Source organism: Nesoenas mayeri (assembly GCF_963082525.1).
Source record: "Nesoenas mayeri genome assembly, chromosome: 18".
NCBI lineage: Eukaryota > Metazoa > Chordata > Aves > Columbiformes > Columbidae > Nesoenas > Nesoenas mayeri.
In genome coordinates, this window is record NC_137566.1 from 11000963 (window position 1) to 11020432 (window position 19470).

The window sequence follows — 19470 nt, forward strand, 5'->3', positions numbered from 1 at the left end:
CCACAGCATGGCAAGGTCTCAAGCTGACATTTGCTAAACATCTTCACCACCTGCTCCCCAGAAATGCGCCTCTCTCCTAGACAGAGGAGATGCTTTTCTTGACAGCTCCTGCCACCGGGGAGCTCGCATGGGCTCCGCTCTGCGCCACGGTGGTGCTTGTGCTTCACGCTCCAGCTCCTGCCTGGCACCTCAGCAATGGTGCTGGATCAGTGGGGCACTGACCCATGGCCAAGGCTCACAGAGGGTCTGCCAGGCCAAAGGAGCAGCACAGCATTTGGAATGTCCAATTCCCAAATAAACATCCTTGTATCGATCTGAAGTCAGAAACCAATTGCAGCAAAGCCCAACCAAAGCAATGGCTTTGCTAACAGCTACCAGGAACGGATATGAGACACGCAGAAAGGCTCAATGACTTTACCCACAGCCCAAGGAGTAATTGCTCCCCACCTAAAGGTAGCTGCTAAATTTGCAGAGCAACACTCTCGCTCCCGCGGGAGCCTGCGTGGGCTGCAGGAAGCTCGGCAGAGTCACTAATCCAAACAGCGGCACCCGCTCCGCAGCCTCCCCGCCGCATCCCCCGTGGCTCCTGCCCCAGGATCTGCTGCCGTGCCAAGCTGCAGCGCCCGTGGATGGCAGCGACACGAGCCCCAGGGCTGGGGACACGCAGGGGCTGGGCAGTGCAGAGCCCCAAAAAGCTGCAAACCGCCCCGCGGAGCCGCAGCCTGCAGAGCGGAGAGCAGGGGAGTTGCCACGCAGCAGAAACCATCACCCAAACTCCACAAAATCCAGCAGATCTCAATCCCTGCTCAGTCACAGAACATGCGGTGGGTTCCACCTGACCTTATAATGCAACTTTTAAAAAAAATCCTGCTGTTGTACCAGACGGCAGAGGCTGACAGACACACGGACATGCCCCCTCGTGTCCCCCTGCACCCCACAGACAGCGTATCCAACATCTCACACGCAAACACAGCGCACCAGTCAGCTTTACGCAAAGCTACAACTAAAAGCTAGAAGACAGGTGACGGTGAAGAGTCCTGGAGAGAATAAAAATCACAATTTTGCCCTGGGTTTGGGGAGTTCTGTGGACAGGAGTCATGTCTGTGTTGTCCTCAAGAGGGCTCTACCAGAGCGTGATGAAAGATCAGCAGCAAAAAACCTGTGACAAAGAGACTGTTGACAACAGTAGACATGAAATCTGGCTCAGTAAAGCAACAGCAGACACAAGGCAGCCCCATGCGGGCCAGGGGAGCGATGCCACATGGGTGACAAAGCAGCTCGTGTCCAAGGTGGACACCTCAAGCAATAGAAGGAGGTTTGTGTTTGCCACAGCAACCCCTATGCAGGGGAGATCTAAACTCTGAACTCTCTGAAAAATAAGAAAGAATGGAAGATGATAAAATCATATCTATCGCAGCAACGCAACAAATTAATAGACAGATAACAGGAGAAATGTCCAGATTCGGAGACTCGGAGGCTGGCGCTGCGCAGCATCCTGTCCTGCCAACCCTCTGTGGGCAAACTGCGGCCGGCTCAGTCCTGTCGGTAGCTTGGGAGAGATTTGTACAGCGCCTGTATGACCCATTAACTGAGCTGTCAGTCAGGAGGAACAGGAGGTATTTTCTTTGCAAATTAATACCTACATCTTTGCTAGGGATCCAAGCAAGTGCCAGTGGAGCAGAGGCAAATGCAGCCTGGCAAGGAAATCTGCGCTAGCTGCAGGGCTTCGGCAGGCAATGTGTTCACGTCTCTCTCGATAAGCAGGGCTGAAAATAGTAGACAATAGAGAATTAATCCTCTCTGTTGGTGGAACTTCTCAGAAACAGAGACGTTTCGATTCAGATTTCCTCTCTAAACCCTGTGCTGCATAGTCTACCACAAAATGAGATGCTACATCTGAACAAGAGAATGTACTGGGGAATTTACTAACTAAGTGATTTAGGCTCTGCTCATGATCTGTTTTACCATGACCACTCAGGGGTCTATGAGAGCAGCTCAGCCCTAGGACAGGGCTGGCACAGAAGGCAGTGATGGAGAGGCAGGAATCGAGCCCCCGTTTCCCCCGAGGCAGCGAGCGGGGGAAGCCGGAGCTCCGACGCTCCCTACACACCATCAGTCACCGAACAGGTTGTGCAGAGGAAAAGGAATGAGCACCACCTTCAGAACGGCAATAAATTATTTCCCTTGGGAGCAAAGATGCAACTGTGATGAGATAAAGCAGTGGGAAAACATAGCACAAAAATTTAATGCATTCTCTGCAATTACAGCTACAGCTGCCAAGTTGTTTCTCATACTGTCACTACGGCGGCGGTGACAACTTCAGGCTCAGCCTGACCTTCCACCCGCACCGAAGCCAACAGCAACTCTCCCACTGATTTCTGCAGATGCAGGGTTTTGCCATGATGATAAATATCACCATTTCTTCACCAGATCTGCGGACACAGACCCACATCTATGATACTTCCCTGGTGCGAATGGGAATCGCATCACTTGTAGATCTGGGCCAAGATCTCACATGCAGCTTCTTCCACGGGCTCACATGTAATTTGTGTTCTCTGCTCTTGAGCAGCAAGTTTAAGCAGCTGAACGTCTGCGCTGTGGTAAGCCCCAGGCAGAAAAGTGACCAGACCCAGTCGGAGCCACCGATGATGTCCCCACTGGGCTTCAGCTCTTGCCAAGGAGATTTGCCCTGCTTAACCATGGTGGGACCCAAGACTCCAACATTTCTCCTGCCAGCCTGCGCTCTGTTTCTCCAGTTTCACTGCAGGAAACTCCTCACTTAGTGCTTTCTGCATGTCCTGTATAACTCATCAAGAGGAATAAAAACGTTCGTTTTGCCAGCGCGTTCCTTGCTCTTGCACACAGCTTGGGCCAAAAACCAGCTCTTCAGTTGGCATATGTCTCTGCTGGGACCACAGCCATGGCTCTCAGCAGGGACGTGGCGCTCTGCCACCCCGGCTCATGCTCTCCCCATCACTTCAATGGGTACTTTCAGGTAATTTGAAACATGACGTTTTTCCCTTTCTAGCTCATCCTCCCAATAAATCAAAGAGAAACCAAAGTGAAAGTAAATACACCGAGAAAACACACCAGGGAGAGACAGAAATTTGAGCCCATAGTGTTAAATTGCACTAAATAACTGAAAATCAATGTTGTTCTTCCTTCTCATCAGGGTCCAGCTGTACATGCTGCAGCACCCCAGGGACACCTCCGCTCACTCCGCCAGACTGCTACATTCACTTTTATTACTAGCAAGGGTCCGTTCCTGAGAGTAAAAGCAATATCCCTGAAAAGAGTAATAATTACAGTATTTTTTTTGTTAAATGTCATAAGAGAACTGCATTTCTTCTCTTGCTCTATTACTTTTATAACTTTACTGCTGATGTCCAGGGGTTCCTGCCTTAAGATGAACACTCAAAGGCACACCCAGAGCTACAAGGAAACATCCATTTAAAAAACTCCAAACAGCACTTCAATTAAGACACCGCACCAGTAACCGTCACTGCAGCCTTTCAGAACAGCTGAGAAACCAAACCACGAGGAAGAATGCTATGTGCCATTAAAATTCAAAAAATATATCTACAAACACAAGAAAACCCATACGCTGTTTATAAAGCTGCTCTAGGCTTCCACTAATCTTTTTACCCCCATGTATCCCACCTGGAACGGGGCTCAGGAGTCCCATGGTGACACACGTTGATTCAGTCCCTGCTAAGGAAGAGGACCCGCTGCAGCCGCCCTCGCACCCAGGACCATAGACTTTTTGTTACTCTTGCATGCAAGGTGGGGAATGGGACTGGCCGCAGATTTCAGTACACCACCCTGCCCCAGGGGCTTTTTCCCTATAAGATCTGCTAGTCTAGACCTAAGTCTAGTGCCTGGGATGCCCCTGTCCGCTGATTCCAAGAGCGGAAACAAGCCACGTAGGATGAGCACATTGTGTCTGCTCCACCCCAAAGAGAGCTTTGAAAGCTTCTCCAACAACCTAGATGGCACCTGGGGACTGAATATGGCCGTGACCGCAGCCTTGGCTGACACAGCAGAGCTTTGGGAAGATCTACACCAGCATGTGTCACCGGCCCGACCGTGGCCCAGCAGCAGGAGCCCGGAGCAGCGATGGCTCCGAGCAGTAAAGCGGCTCCTGCCGCAGCCTGGCTGAGCACGCAGGAGCAAACACACTTTGCTGTCAACCAGAAACTTTCTGACAAGTCGTTGGCTCAGGAAAACAGCCTAACCCAATTAATAAATGTTTTGATTTTGCTTTGCCAGGTGGCAAAAGCCGAGGAGATGCAATTCAATTCAAGCAGTCACGCAGGCACTCCTAAGGTTCTGTTTCAGATCCCACCATCTTCACCAATATTATTTATTATTAATACTTGGTTTGGAGCTGGGCTCAGGCATCACAACTGAGACTGAGTCAACCCTCGAGAGGTTCTGCGCACAGGCCTGGTGGGAGACTGGGTCTTAGACAATAAATACCTCCACCTTGCTTTCACAGGCAAGGGATCAAACTGCTGGGACATGAGCCTTTGCCAGAGGAACTTTGTGGCACACAGATGTCAGAGCTGGATCTCCTCAATCCAGGTACAAACCTTCAGAAGTGCAGGTGGTGCAGCACGAACAGACATTGCAGCCCAGCACCTAAAATATTGGCCGTTACCTCATTGTCACAGAAATAAACGTCTCTAGCTCCTGCATACAGACTGGAATTTTCAAATCAGCATCTGCATCTTCCAAATAAAATGAGAGAAATTGCACATTAAATCAAATGGCAATCGAGTGGGGATTCAGCCGCAGACACATTCAAGGAACCTGACACAGGGACACAAAACTGCTCAGATCCATTAATGTAATGATGCATTTGATGAGGAAGTCACTTGGGACGTGTTAGCATGAAAACTGCGAGGATGAGATCTACAAGCCTGACATTTCAGCACTATGGTGTGACAAGTATAATCTGACCTATGATTTAGAGCCACCACTTAGAGACAAATTCAAGAGACTAAGACCGGATGTCAGTTAATAGACAAAGAAGTTCTCAAAATCTAACCTGGAAGCAGAAACTTAAAAGAATTTGCCCCAGTTATTAAAACCCTCTTTTTTCTGGGTTATGCAACATCTGAAAAGTCTTTGATTTGAAAGCAGAGATGTTAAAATTTTTATAGAGATGTTGCTGAATTCTTTTGCACAAGCAGCTTTTCCAAACATCCTCATCCATCAAAATGATTCTTTGCTGATAATTAGCCTCAGAAAAATGCACTTAATCAAAGTGACATCCATTACTTCTTGCTACTGTAAATAGGACTGTGGCTTCTGAAGACGATTTTCTGGAAAGTATTCAGACTATTTAAATCAGGCAACCAATAAGATCCTAATGGCACTTCTCCGAGATACAGTTTAATTTCATTTATAGGCTTTTTTTATACATGCCCCAACCCAGTTGTCAGCACTGCCCGAGAAAAAGAGAATGCAGAAGATCAAAAACTGCCATAGTCAGGACAGCAAGGATCAAAGGGATGCCACAGCTTGTGCTATAAAACAATATTTATCAATTCAGCAGATGTGCTTTCTGAGCTGCCTTTCATCAGCAAATACCAGTCTCACTTTAGAACAGAAGCCTCCCTTGCAGAGCCAGACTCGCGGCACTGATGGTGCTGCCCCCAGCTCCTTCTCCTCCCACCAGCCCCCTTGGCACACGCAGGTGCCATCGCAGGGGGTGTCCCCGATGGGGGTGACATGTGCCACGCACGTGGAAGGGTGGACAGGCACAAGCTGCATTCATGCCCCCAGTTCGTCACCTTCTTTTTGTTACGGGCTCAACTTCTCAAACTCTGCCTTTATTCCAGTGGCTCTGAATACTTCCATGACAACAAAACATCAGTGAGATGAGGAATGCGATCCTGCCGTAAGAGAGAAGAACAGATCTCTTCTTCTCCCAGTATTGACATTGATACAACCTTCCAAAAAGAGCGAAAGAAACTTCTGAATCATATAGGACTTATGCCAGACAACAGAGGCAACGTCAGAGTTCCCAAAGAGAACCTCCTCTCCCCAAAGGAGAAATCACCTCCCCGTCTCCGTTAGGCAGATTTATGCCGAGACAGCAGTTTGTGCCCTCTGGAAATTTAGAGCCGAATGACAACTAATCCTGTTTCTATAACCTAAAGACCTGCCTTGCAAAAAAACCAAAAGAGTCAAGCATGGTATTTAAATACAGTTGCACTGCATTCAAATACAGCTGAGCCCAAAGTCTTCCAGAGGCCTCATGGCAGGGAGCTCCGAAGATTCAGAAGGAGGTGTTGGAAGGAGCCCTTCCATTTGACAAGTCTAGCTTTGCTTGTCATTAGGCTTTTCTCTCTCTGTTGCTCAAAACCATTTACCTCCCCCATTCCTCTGCTCGTCAGTTTTTTCCTATTTGCTTCCTGGCTGATTTATTACCAACCTCCACACAACACTCAAAGTATTATTTTAATTTTCCTGTCAATCAGTCTACCTGCTAAAGAGTAAGCCCTGCTTAGTTAGGCTGTCTTCACCTTTTGCATTCTAAAAAGAAAAGTAAATTAGAAGCAGCCTATTTTACCTATTCCACCTCATATTCACTGATTAGTTCCTTCAGTTCCGCGGGTTATCTGGACACGCTCTCTCCTCCTGCCACACCACAGCTCTCTAATTATCTACTTGTTCCAGCACGCTCTCGTCTCCTCAAGCTCCAGCATTACCTCATTCTCTTGCTTCAGTCCAGTGACGGTGTCTCCTCAGCATCCTCAGTGCTGAGGGTGGATTAATACATCTCTAACAGGAACAGTTCTAAATCCTCAGAAGCAAAGAAACCTGGATTTGCCTACAGCCTCCCATCCTTTCAGGCTCCTGCTGACCCCAGAAACCTCCTCACTTCCATCAGCACACCAGCATTCTAGAGGGGTTTGTCAAAAGCAGGTATTTGAGACACTAATGTTTTTATGAATAAATGAGATGGTGTTTTCCTTCAGTGTTACATCTGTAAGTCCAATGAGCTCTATTTTATCATTCACACTCCCCCAAACTGTTTACATGGGGGAATTTCCCTCAGCACATTCCTGTCAGTGCTGGAGCAAAGCACTTCAAAGCACATCTCTGAGCTGCTTAGTATTTATAAGGCCAACACAGCCAAAAAGGCTTTATGCTTTGCTTCTGCTAGCCTAAATCAGCTGCTTATTCAGTTGGTCTGGAACAGACTAATTTACTACTCATAATTACTCCAGAGAGCTTGCTTCATCTGGAAGGTCTCAGCGTCATTAACGACTCGGACCGAGACCGCAGCCTAACAGCAGCAATTCCAAAAGCCCAGGGCCATGGCCCACTGCAGCTCCCAGTGAACGGGACTACATGTGAACAGCAAACGTGTGCTCACAGACCTGCATTCCCAAACACGCCGTGAAGTTTTCCATATTTTCTAGATGAAGGGGAAAGCCAAACAACTAAAGACAGCAGCACATAAAGCCAGAGATCCCTTGAGGAATAAGGCTAATGAATTTACCAAAATAATGCAAAGTATCTCCACGCTAAATTAAAGAGAAATTCTGAATCAGAAACACTCAAATCTAGATGAAAAGTAAGATTAAGGGGTATCTCAGTAAGATGCAGAAAAAACACACAGCCTGCAGTTGTCATCTGCTGTATTTCAGATCCATTCAAGCACTTAATTACAGAAACTATTAAAATTTTAAACTCCAAACTTATCCAAATGAGCCATATCATAACCATTCTGAATTCCAGACATTCTCTGCATTGGAATTTCCCATCAGCCTCTCACCTGATACCATTAAATTATATTAATATTTAAGTCCCTGCTAAGGAAATCTGGGCTTTAAAATCTTGAGGATCACAGACTCATTTTTGAGAAAGATTCATTCTTATGAAGCTATAAAAGTTCAGAATGCTTATTTAGAACATTTGGAAATCCCACATTCTCAAACCCAGATTCACTTTTTTTTTTTTTTAATTATACTTGCACACATAATAAAAATGAAACTACTGTTTAACACAGATGCACAAAAGCCTTGAGGCAGGTGTACCAAATACACAGCAGCTACTCAAAGGCAGCAACTGAAAGGCTTTTTCAACAAGAGTTACAGCTCTTTCTGTTTACATAATGCAATTAATTGGTAGGGAAAGATTACAGTCTTACTGACTTCCCATTAGCACTGTAGCTCCTTGATTTTTATTATATGAACAGAGTTGAAGGGAAGGTTGTTCTTTCTCCTCCTCGTTTAACTGCTCTGGTCATGGAATTCACTTACCACTCACAACATTCCTTTTTTTTGCTTTAGCTCACTCAATCTGGTAATAAGTCCCTGCCAGCCAGCCAGGAACAGCGGGCTTGGCGCTCAACCCCTAAAGGCCGTTTCTCTAGGCAGCCCAAGAAAGGGAGAGTTGTGCCACATCCACAGCAGCTCTTTAGAGTCATCGTGCTCTCATCAGCATCCCCTGCTGCAAAGACAGGCTCAAAGAACCGAGCCTCTGCATGAGCCTTACCTCCAAAATAAATGGATGCGCTCAGCCCAAACTCTACATACGGCTTAACAGGGAGTTTCACCAGTCCCTTGCCTCACCAATTGTATCGCACACGACTCCCAGACAGCGATTCCTTTTCCTCCTTGCCAGCCCCTGATGGGACACTCAGACACAGCAAGCTGCCCAGCACACCCACATCTCCATGTCTGCTGGCCCAGTACACCCACAACTCCCAACGCCCGGCAGCGCCAGCATGTCCACCCGCCCTGGAACATCCACACATTCCCGGTGCCCGCTGTCCGGGGCAAACCCACGCAGCTCCCCACGGCCTCCACGCCCAGCACCCCCACACATCCCAGTGCCGCCTCGCCCGGTCCTGCGAACACATCCCAGCGCCCGCGGGCTCCGGCACGTCCCGCATCCCCCGCGCCGGCACCGGCCGTCAGCACCGCGGAGAGCTCCGCAGCGGCGGGGACAGCGCGTCCCCCGGAGCGGGGTGTCCCACCCGGAGCGCGGTCCGCGGGTGTCCCGAGTGTGCGTCCCCAACCGCAGGTGTGTGTCCCCAACCCCAGCGATGTGTCCCCAGGTACGTGGCCCCCTCCTTACACCCCTCCTGGTGCGTGCGTGTGTCCCTCTACCCCCCACCCCACTGTGTTCCCCCCCGCCCCGTGACGCCCCGAACCTGTCGTCGCTCTGGAAGGACTGGTCCCCCAGCAGCAGATCGCGGAAGCGGTACCGGGGCGGCAGGGGCAGCACCTCGGACTCCAGCTCCGTCATCTTCAGGGCGGCGATGTCCAGAATGACCCCGCTCTTGCGGCTCCCGCCGCCGTCCCCGCCGCCGCAGCCGCCGGGCGACGAGAGCCTGCGGGAGAGAAGGGGGCAGCGGCAATGGGGGGGGGCGCCCTGCTTTGCCCTGCCCGCCCCCGCCGCCCGCCCCGGCACCTCCTCCGGGGCCGCCTCCCCGCACCCCGGCACGCAGCGACCCGCGGCCCCCGCCCCGGGAGAGGCGGTAATTACATTGCGGGGCAGGCGGCGGTGCCCCCCCCGCAGAGCGCTCCCCCCGGGGGCATGGGTGGCCAGGGGCTCTGCCAGCCTCAGGCGAGGGGCCGGCGGGGTGGGCACGGCGCGGAGCTCCCCGGCGCACAGGACATTTGCTCCTCAGCAGGCGAACAGCAGAGAGCAAGAGGAGCCAATGGAAAAGCCCAGTCGCCAGGAGGAAATAAAAGCGTTCACAAGATAAATCGACAGCTGACAAGCAAACCCAGATCCACCCCCAGCCTCCCCCCGCAAAGAAAAGTATGGATGGGAGGCAGACAAGGCGATGGCTCCGCAACCGTGCTGGAAGCAGAAGCACAACCTCCTCTCTGGACTGCCGGCACTTAAATCATCTGAAGAGCCCCAGTATTAAATGAGAAACCGCGAACACTGATGAGTCAGTCGTCTGTCCAGCTGCCAAGTGTCGTGGCCGGGAGGATCTATCACCCATCTATCACCCCTGGCGTGCTGATGGCTCTGATCAAGGGTGGGGGGATCGTGCCGCCCGGAAGAGACCCAAGGTGATTGCTCAAAGAGCTGTGCACATGCAGTCTGCCCTGCCACACGGAACAGAGAGGAAACTCAACCAGCTCTCAAACATTTCAGAGGGTTATGAGCTTGTCTTCGCTCTCCCTTTTAAAAGCACATTTACCAACCAGAACACGGGTACAGCACTGCTCCCCATGTCAGCCAGAGCTGGGAATTACAGCAGATCAGGGTCAGTCTGAAACTTCACAAGGCAACAAAGCGACTCAGTGCTGTAAGGTCAGCGTACAGACACACAAGGCAAGATCACAAGTACTGATCCTCTAGGTTCTGGCTTCATCAGTGGCATTTATCCATGCCACGACAGAACTCCAGTTTCATAGACCCTTTGTGGAAAGTGGGAAGGATGCAGAGAGCTTGGAAAAGGAGACATGGTGCCCCTGCAGTGAGCTGATTCTTTATCCCCCGCGTGTAACTCTGGAGCCTGAGGCAGACAAATAGCTGAGGGGCTCCAGCTCCTGTCAGATGGGCTGCCAAGGGCCTCACCCAAAGCCTCTCCAACCCACTCCTACCATCCTCCCACAGCTTTGCCTCCAGTACATACGGCATAAGCTATATACAGGCAAAAGAGCTTCAAAGAGCTGAACACTCAGCTGGCAATAAGCAAACACAGAGGGGTTTTGCTGCTGGCTGCAGAGCTGTGATCTGAGGCTCCTCAGACCTTTTTCTACCTTTAACAACTCAAACCCCTGTAAACAAGTTCCCGGCGGACCAGGTTCCAAAGTCCTGTTCAGCTGTTGTTCCCAAGTTTCTGGAAGAGCAACCAGCATGTGGAATTTCTGCTGAACACAGCCCCAGAAGGCAACACAGCTCAGTCTCAGCACTTCTCATGATTTTCACTGATGTTATTTGCCTCTAAATTCTATACCCCCAGAGCTTTTCAGCTTCTTTTAGCTGCCATATGCACAGTGCAGCCGAGGTAATGCATCTGTGCGGGGCCTTGGGCATCAGTGAGGTTACTCGGTGATATACATTGATCCAGAACTTAGCCTTTAAGAGAAACCAAGACAAACTCCTGTCAACTCAAGGAGTCCCTCTGGGTTGACTAATGTAAGCACAGAACTTAGCTGAACGTCTCTAGTTCACATTGCAAAGGAGGATCTAACATTAATGTAATCACAAAAAAGCCACAATTAAGTCTTTCCTCTTAGAGCTTAACTACGATAAATGATGCCAAAAGCATACTTTCTTCAGGTCACCTTCTAGCCCAGTTAAGATTTCTTATTGCTGCGAGGCCAGGACAGCATCCTAAAACCAGACTTCCAGGGAGAGAAGAAATACATTTTAAAAATCACCCACTCTTTTACTATAATCCATACTCCAAATGGGGAGCCAGGCGCCTCATTCCAAATGTGGGCGATTATAATTGCATTTGAAGGAGACTGTCACGCACAGTAATCGCCATTGATTATTAAGTGCCTGTTTAAAGGAACACGCCGTTTCCTTTCCTGGAGGAAAGGCCGAGCGCTACGGCTGCACGGGCACAGCCACAGCGACTGCCGTGTGGACAGGGCACCTCTGACGCTCCCCGCCGCCATCCTGCATCCCTGGAAAGCTAAGGATGCTCTCATCCCTACACAACCATCCTCTTCAAATGTCAAACACCCCTCTTTGGGGTTTTGGTTTTCAAATCCAATTAATCCATCTCTCTTGGCCTCAGATCATGTGTCAGATTCATGAAACAAAGCAAATATTTACCACATCCTTTATTAGTGTTAAGAAACTGTAGTAAAATCCAATTATAACAGTGTCTCTGGGAACACAATTTCTGCTATGTATTTGCATCTGAGTTTCTTCTCCCATCTGCAGTAGCAGCTACATTTTGAATACATTCTCTCTTATTCTTGCATATCAAATCATTCAGAATTTTTTAAATTGCCACATTTTTTTATTCTGGATGAAAGTTTAGCAAAACAAATACTGCATGCAACGATATGATAAAGATGTATATCAATTACACAGTGACTTTAAGATATGTTGTACATCTTGGAAAAAAGTGCTCCTGCACTGCACAGAGATCTGACATCGGCACCGAGAATTCACAACCCTCCTCTCTGCCCAAACCCAGGGATTCTGAGCTATAGAAACAGCCACTTCTTCAAAGCAGCAGTCGCATAAAATAAAAAATTCATGAACAAGCTTGTTTATTGCATAGTCTTCAAATACTACTTAAAAAAAAAAATAATCCCAAAGTGGTTTATAGCTAAATACAGGATAGCAGCTTTATTTTTATCTTCCCTTTCCTTCCTTCCTTCCTCCAGAACCATGTACCACTACAAATGCGCACTGTAATCAGCATATGGAAACCTCAACACTATTCCACTTTCTCACTACGACACCGTCTCTCCCCCGGCTTGGCCGGCTCTCCGGCAGCGATGGGCACACCGGGGCAACACGCGGCTGCTCAGCCTCATGGGAACTGGGATCGAGCCGAGTGTGATCCAAACCAGATCTGCTACCGTTAAACTGCGACCAGACACAATCACCATCAGGTTTAGCAAACGCAGCCCAGGGCTGCACCAGCCTGAGGTTGCTTCACTCAGCTTTCTCATGTCTGAGCTGCTTGCAATCATGTTCTGCCCTTGATGTATTTCCACCCGGGGCACACGGCAAAGCTGCGATGCCGACAGCACCATCCCCTGAGGCTGGAAACACCGGCAGCAGAGCAGTGACAGCGCAGACAAGTCCCTGTGCCGGCGGGGGCTGCGCTCAACATGGGGCTCTGCAATGCCTGAGCCCATGGGGCTCATCAGAGGCTGCCCCAGATCCCACACCGAACAGATAGCTTTGCCACAGAGGAAACACCACGGGTTGGCAGCTTGTTGCAATGTCTTTTAGGATTTTTGTTATTCTTTTTGACTATGCAAGTCAAAGAAGAGGAAGGATGCAACTCAAGTTCCTCTTCTGCTTCCTTGCTCGCTACACACCACAGAAACCACCAAACATCCTCCTGCTTCCCACTACAAAGCAATTGGAAACCACCCAGGGTCATTAACAGACCCATAACCCTCCACCCTGGTACCTGCATGATGGAACTGCCCAAACCCACCAGGAGCTCCAAAGCTCTCGGTGGCAGTCCCTGCTCTGTCATCACCAAAATCATTGACCCTCCCAGAATACCCTTCCTCTCCTCCCTCCAGGGGCTGGGGTGCACAAACAGAAGAAACAGCTGAACCTCCATTTGGGGCAAATGCTTGCATCACCCTAAATCCCTCCTCTCCCACTGCTCCATGCTGTAAAAGGAGGCACGAGGTCCTGCTGGCAGCTCTGTCCCAGCTCCATCCTTTCCCTAGTGTTAGTCCAAGAGTCTGCATGTGCAGCCGGCAAGCAAGTACCTCATGTCAAAGCTCAACATCCCCTGCCCAGGACAAGCCACTTCTCCTCAAGCTTTGGTACCCAGCACGTGCTGCAACAGCCCAGCCAGGTGCTGCTGGGCCTCCTGTCACCTCTGCCGGGATGGCAGGGACAACCCTGGCTGAGAGCAATGGTGGAGCAAGAGTCAGACACAGGGTCTGACCCTTCTCCTGCTGCTGGCAGAGACGTGGGGCTGCAGCACAGCCTGTTTTCAGAGAGGCAAAGCCAGCCTGGCTGTCACCGTGGCTCAGCTAAACCCGGCCTTTGGGCAGCAAACAGGCACCGGTGGAGCCAGAGCCTCCAGCTGCTCTTTGCTGGCCCAGGCACATTGCAGATCATGCCCAGGGGATGGGACTCTTCTCATGAGGGCTCTTGGAGCCAGGCTGCCCCAGGACAGCAGGGACACTGCCATGTCCCCTCCTCCCTGCCACCGTGTGCCACCAGCCATGGCTGCAGAGCCTGGCCCAGCATCCCTGGGCCACCAGCAAAGCAAGCTCAGCCGCTGCCAGGCTCCGAGAGCCTCTCCAACAAACAAAGCCCTACAGGAAATTCTGCCCTTTCTTTTTCTATAATTATTAAAACATATACAATCATCTTCTATTTGCTTCTCCACCCACAGCTCTTATGGTTACCGGGTTACAGTTGTTCTCCCCTCTCTTTTTGTGCTTTTGCTTCTGAGTGACATCCCTGTGGGGTCTACTAATGGCCCGAGTGCGTGGGGAGACGCACGCTCGGTCTGCAGAGCTGGGCTGGAAGGCAGCGTCCCCCTCATCGCCGGTGACGTGGGACCACGGTAGGTGCTGGTGACACAGGACCGCGGCAGGCGCTGGCACCGCTCTCCTGGCAGGGAGGGACAGCGAGCTGGTAGGGCAGCACGCACGGAATGAGCTGTAGGATTCTTTCTACCAAAAACCACAACATTAAAAACATCTCTCCCATTTTCTAAGCACAAGTCCCAAGAACAAGTGATAAGAAATTGCAATCAGAATGACTCCCAACCTTAAAGATAATCAACGAGAAGCACAAATGCTACTGGTCGCATGAGGAGAGGCTGCCCCTGCAAAACCCGTGTGAAACAACTACGTGAAAGGAGCATTTATTGTGAGCAACCCCACAGATTAAACCAGAGGGAAAGGAATGATGACCTAATGAACTTGCACTATTACCTTCTCATAATGTATGAGCAAGAACTAAAAAGATCAGCACTAAAGCCCCAGGCACTTACGCCCTGAGCTTGGTACAGAAAAGATGAATAGCGGAAAGATGAGGGTTCTATTTCCTTCAATGAGATCATTGTCTCTACTTCACAATCACTTCTGCATCCATAAGCAACTGCCTTCCATTTCATTTAATTGTTTTGTCAGCTTCTTGTTACTTGTATGATAGTAATGGGTTTTATACTTCATGATTGAAAGTTTAAAGTGTTCCGAGGGATGTGAAGAGGCCCATGACATAACAACATCCAAGTCATGATTTCCAGACACCCTGAGCAGCTTTGGCCCAAGTCGTGCTTTGTGGGTACAAGAGCTGCAGAACACACAAACAACATATGAAGAGCTCAGTCTCCCAGGTCAAACTCCTGCATCCAAATTTGCACCTCCATGAACAGCTGAACTGTCCATGTCAGGGGCTGCTGTTGCTCAAAACTTCCCCAGAACTGCTGAGTCCTGTGACAAATTCATCCATCGCTTTGCTTTCAACGTGCAGAGGCAATTTAGCACTGCAGGCCTCACGGAAAAATTAGCATTTTGTGTATTTCACATTGAAAACGAACAGGAAGCGTGAGTCAGTGCAAAGCTCCGCAAGCCTTCCCCCCGCTGGCAATGCTATTTTCTAGAAGATAAAAGTAGAAATTGTACCTTCTGGGTCCAGAGCCATTTTTCTTATTAGACAACCCCATATTAGCAATTCAGCCCCAGGTCTCCCCATTCCCTTCTGGCCCAATGCACACGGATGCTTTTTGCAACAGGGTAAAACTCAGAGAAGGCAAAGCCCCGCTGAGGCGTCTTTTTGCTCTTCTTTGATCCCAAAAGCAGCACGTTGGGTACACAAGCGGCATGGACAGGCCGTGTCCTCGGTTGCTGGCTAGTGAGGGGACCGGTTCCCACCCCTCGAGCCTGGGCTGGGGCTGCCACGCTGGTGGAGCGAGATGGTGGCACATGGCCGGGTCTCACCTCTGGACACGCACCCTGTTCTGCAGCACTGACTTGATGCCAGAGCCCTCCTGACCACCCACCCCAGCCCGAGACACAGGTACACGCCATGGTGGGGAGGTGACAGCAGGGACACCCGCAGCCTTGGGAGCTCTTTCCACACATGCACTGAGCTTCCAGTTCAACTGGAAAACTATCTTACTTTTGGCACTGCGTGTCCCATCGTTGATTTTTGCAGAGGTTTGTGAGGCAGGTGCAACCACATGGGACAGAGAACAGGCTGGAAATGGTGAGGAAGGGCTGACGGGGTGGGCGACGAGGAGCACGGGAGAAGGTGGGGACCAAGGGTGCAACCCCAAACCCTCTTCAGCAAGAGGGCATTGCAGATACTGCTGCAATTCACAAAACATTCTGGCAGCAAACAGGCTCCAGCCTCTCTCAAGGAGCCTCCTGGAAGGAAAAAGCTCTTATCTCCTCATCTTTACTTGCCAATATTCAGTAGTGCCAAAAGAAAAGGCTGAAGAAAGTGTTTGCAGTGGCCATGCAGGGAACCAGCCTGGGCTGAATCTTTAGGGGTTTTGGTTTTGTGAACACCGTGTCTGTCACCCACGCATCCCTGCTGTGCCAGGCACTGGGGACACGAGCACAGCACCTCAGCCATGAACAGTCTCGGGAGGAGGGGCAAATCCAAAACACACTCATCCTGCTGAGCCACGGTCACTAACCCTGCCGGGAAACTCCTGACCCAGCAATCTCCAGGGCTATTTATGGATTACAACATTAAACTATATTTTCCTGGTAGGAGCTATATGCTGAGGAGCAGGTTTCCCAGAGTACCGGCCCTTCCCCAGCAAGGACATGACCCTTTCTTTTTCCTTATCACTGTGTTGGGCTTGCAAGGGACCACATGCAAGTTTATTTAAAAGCAGCATCATCCCCAATACTCAAAAACTCAAGCAACCAGGACTCACGCTACTGTAAGTGAGAAACATGGGCCACATCAGTCCCCTGGGGATTTCAGGGGCTGTAGACACCAAACTCCCTTGGGAAATCGCTTGGTCTTCAATGATAGGGTGCTGCTGCACACAGGGATAAGAACAGGCTCATGATTCACGCCAACCAACCACAAAAAAAGAATCTTAAACCTAAACAGATTATTAAACTAATAGGAGAGAAACTCACTGCAGCCTCCAGCTCTGTTCCTGGAGCCAACAGCCAAGCCCCTGATATTACCTGCAGAACAGAATTCCTATGGACACCACAGCACATCCCCACACCTCAGTCACCCTGTTCATAGCCACCGGGTACCAATTGTCACGGCACAGCCAGGGTCACCTCCCCGACTCACCCCTCGGCTGTCCCGCGGGTCCCCGCACCAGCCGCTGGCACCGTGAGGAAGGCCAGGATGGCAAGTGGGTCTTGGCCAGTTATCCTTCCCCCATGAGGACTCTGCTTCATCCCGACAAACCCTAACGCTCCATCATAGTCTCGCTCCTGCCAGCGCACCCTTCTGCAGGCAGTGGCAGCCATCTCTCCTCCAGTCCAGGGCCAGAAAAGCTCAGCTTTAGCTAAAGCCAGGCTTAGAAGTCCTTTGCCCTCTTGCTGCTGCCCAGTCTGTTGTTTTCCTGGGGCTTCCCCTCCCACATGGAGCTCACCTGGGACCAATGTCACCCACTCCAGCTTGGGAACCAGCCCAAACCCTCAGAAGATCAGTTGCACACAAGACCATGCTGTCTGTTCCCAGCTCTCATCAGGATGCACTGGGAGATGCTCTCAAGACTGAGCTCAATATTCTCCAGAATCGTTATTCACAGGAGTGTAGCTGGTATCCCACAGCACACAGTCCTGGTGGTGTCTTTTTTCAGGCTCATGTCAAAAAACAGACTGCAAGATCAGGACAGTGCTAATTCTTGCTAATGTTCTGCTGGGAAAATTCTCCCTTCTGCACAGCCCCAAACTGCTATAAGCAGCCAGGGATGGAGCACGGAGAAGAAACTTCATGCTGCAGACCCCTGCAGAATGCTCCCTTCTACTGAAAGCAGAAAACAATAGGGAGACGTGGGAGGAGGAAGAGTCTTTTCATACCATTCAAAGATACAAAGACTCACAGAAATAAACCCCAAGAGGCAGGCTTGTCAACCCACCTGCCAGACCAGGATGCGATGGGGTGAAGAGGAGGATGTCTCCTGGCTTAGAAGACAAGAGACAAGCAGAACGCCAAAGCAAACATCTTCTGTGGGGTCCCACAAGGCTCTCTGCTGTTCCGTGGATTCAGACGTGATGGTGATGACTGCAAATTATCCAATACAGTCAAACCTAAACCAGACTGCAAAGAGTTGCAGGAGGATCTTGCAGCACTGAGCAACCCCATGATAAAATGCCAGACAAAAATTAGCATGAATAAATGCCAGCTAATCCAAAAGGGGAGGGGAAAAAAAGCATCACTTTCCTGCATGGGCACTAAAAGGTCTGCAAATTAGCACTTGGAAAAGAGCCACAGTCACAGTAGATAATCCCACAAAGCCAACAGCTGGCTGTCAGCAGTGGCCAAAACCCAAAGCGTTAGGAGAGGTGGTTATACTACAGATAAACCCACTGTGGAGCCACACACCGTTCTGGCTCCCCTCTTAGAGGTGACACGGCACAGAGAAGGGCAACAGAGATAACTACAGGTTTATAGAGTGTTTTGTACAAGGAAAGACTAAATAGATCAGGAGGACTCTCTAGCCTGGAAAGAGATATGATGAAAGGCAGGTGAAATCAGAGCGGACGGCCGGGGAGCGGGCACATCACAAGAGCTGTAAGAACCCAGGGAAATCACAGGGAAATCAAAGGAAAAGCAGCACGTTTGCTCACAGATCAGCTGCATCAGAGAAACCACATCCTCCTGCAGAGGCAGAAAGTACCAATGGGTTGGAGATCAGACAAATCCCAGGGGAGGGATCCAGCCATGGGGCACAACCTCCAGCCATGGATCTCTGCAGCACTACAGCCCCGGGAAGGGTCACTCTGTAACTGTCCTCTGTCTCTGTCACCAGCCACTGCCAAAGGCCTCCAGGTCAGAGGCACCTGTGCCCAGACCCCGGATGGCTCTTTGCCTGTTTTTTATTCATAAGAAGGATGAATGAGATGTTCCACACTCCAGCACAGCTTGGCATGGATGCAAGAGAAACACTCACGGGCTCCAAAACAAATTGTGCACAGCGCTTGGGAACCAGGCGGGGAGGTCGGGAAGAGGTCGCTGATGGAGAATTGGCAGGATTCAAATAGATGCTGTAAATATTTTTGCAGAGCAGAAAGAGCCTTGAGCACAGGCAATGACCTACTTTGCTGTTCTCCAGTGAAGGGTGACACGGCCATGTCAGAACCCAAGGGCAGTTTCTAAGGAGGACACTCAGCATGTCAGGGGTCCTTCGCTAAATGGAATAGCAGGGGGGCCCAAAACCTCTTCCCACTGACCCAGGTGAGCTGGCAGGTGTTTTTCTGTAGGGTTTTCACAGCACAACCTGCTGACAGCCCTGTGGAGCCCTGGATTTCAGACTCCTGCCAGAACCACATGCTTCCCTGTCCTAACCAGCTGAGGAAAACAAGAACAGAATTCTATCTTATCTCTGCTACATAAATACTCTGAAAATACAGGGTGTTTGGCCCTGTAGTTTTATGGCTCCCTATCACCATTTCTCCTGGAACAGAGAGGCCAGGATCCCCACTGGCTGATAAATGCCTGAGCGAGTCATCTCGCCTGGAGGAACTGGTTATTAATTAGCTACAGAGTCTGGTTCAGTGCAAGCTCTGCCAAAGAAGCATCTTCCCATTCATTTCCAGAAAATGGAAACCTTAAGAGACAACAACAGGCTCTCAGCTGCAGGGCCCATCCTTGTGCTAAACT

The 19470-nt window shown here is 50.2% G+C and overlaps 1 protein-coding gene across 2 annotated transcripts in view; it reads right to left on the minus strand.

Moving 5' to 3' along the window:
- The window catches only part of KCNT1 (potassium sodium-activated channel subfamily T member 1), a gene marked incomplete at both ends in the record, with an annotated part of 68573 nt that overhangs the window by 45510 nt on the left and 3593 nt on the right, over positions 1 to 19470 (minus strand). Inside the window, one exon of one of the 2 annotated variants that reach the window (XM_080355985.1) lies at positions 9176 to 9355. In XM_080355985.1, the coding sequence (XP_080212111.1) occupies positions 9176 to 9355 (180 nt within the window). Of the gene's footprint in view, positions 1 to 9175; positions 9356 to 19470 lie in introns of those variants that run through there. The other variant, XM_080355988.1, reaches the window with a different exon arrangement.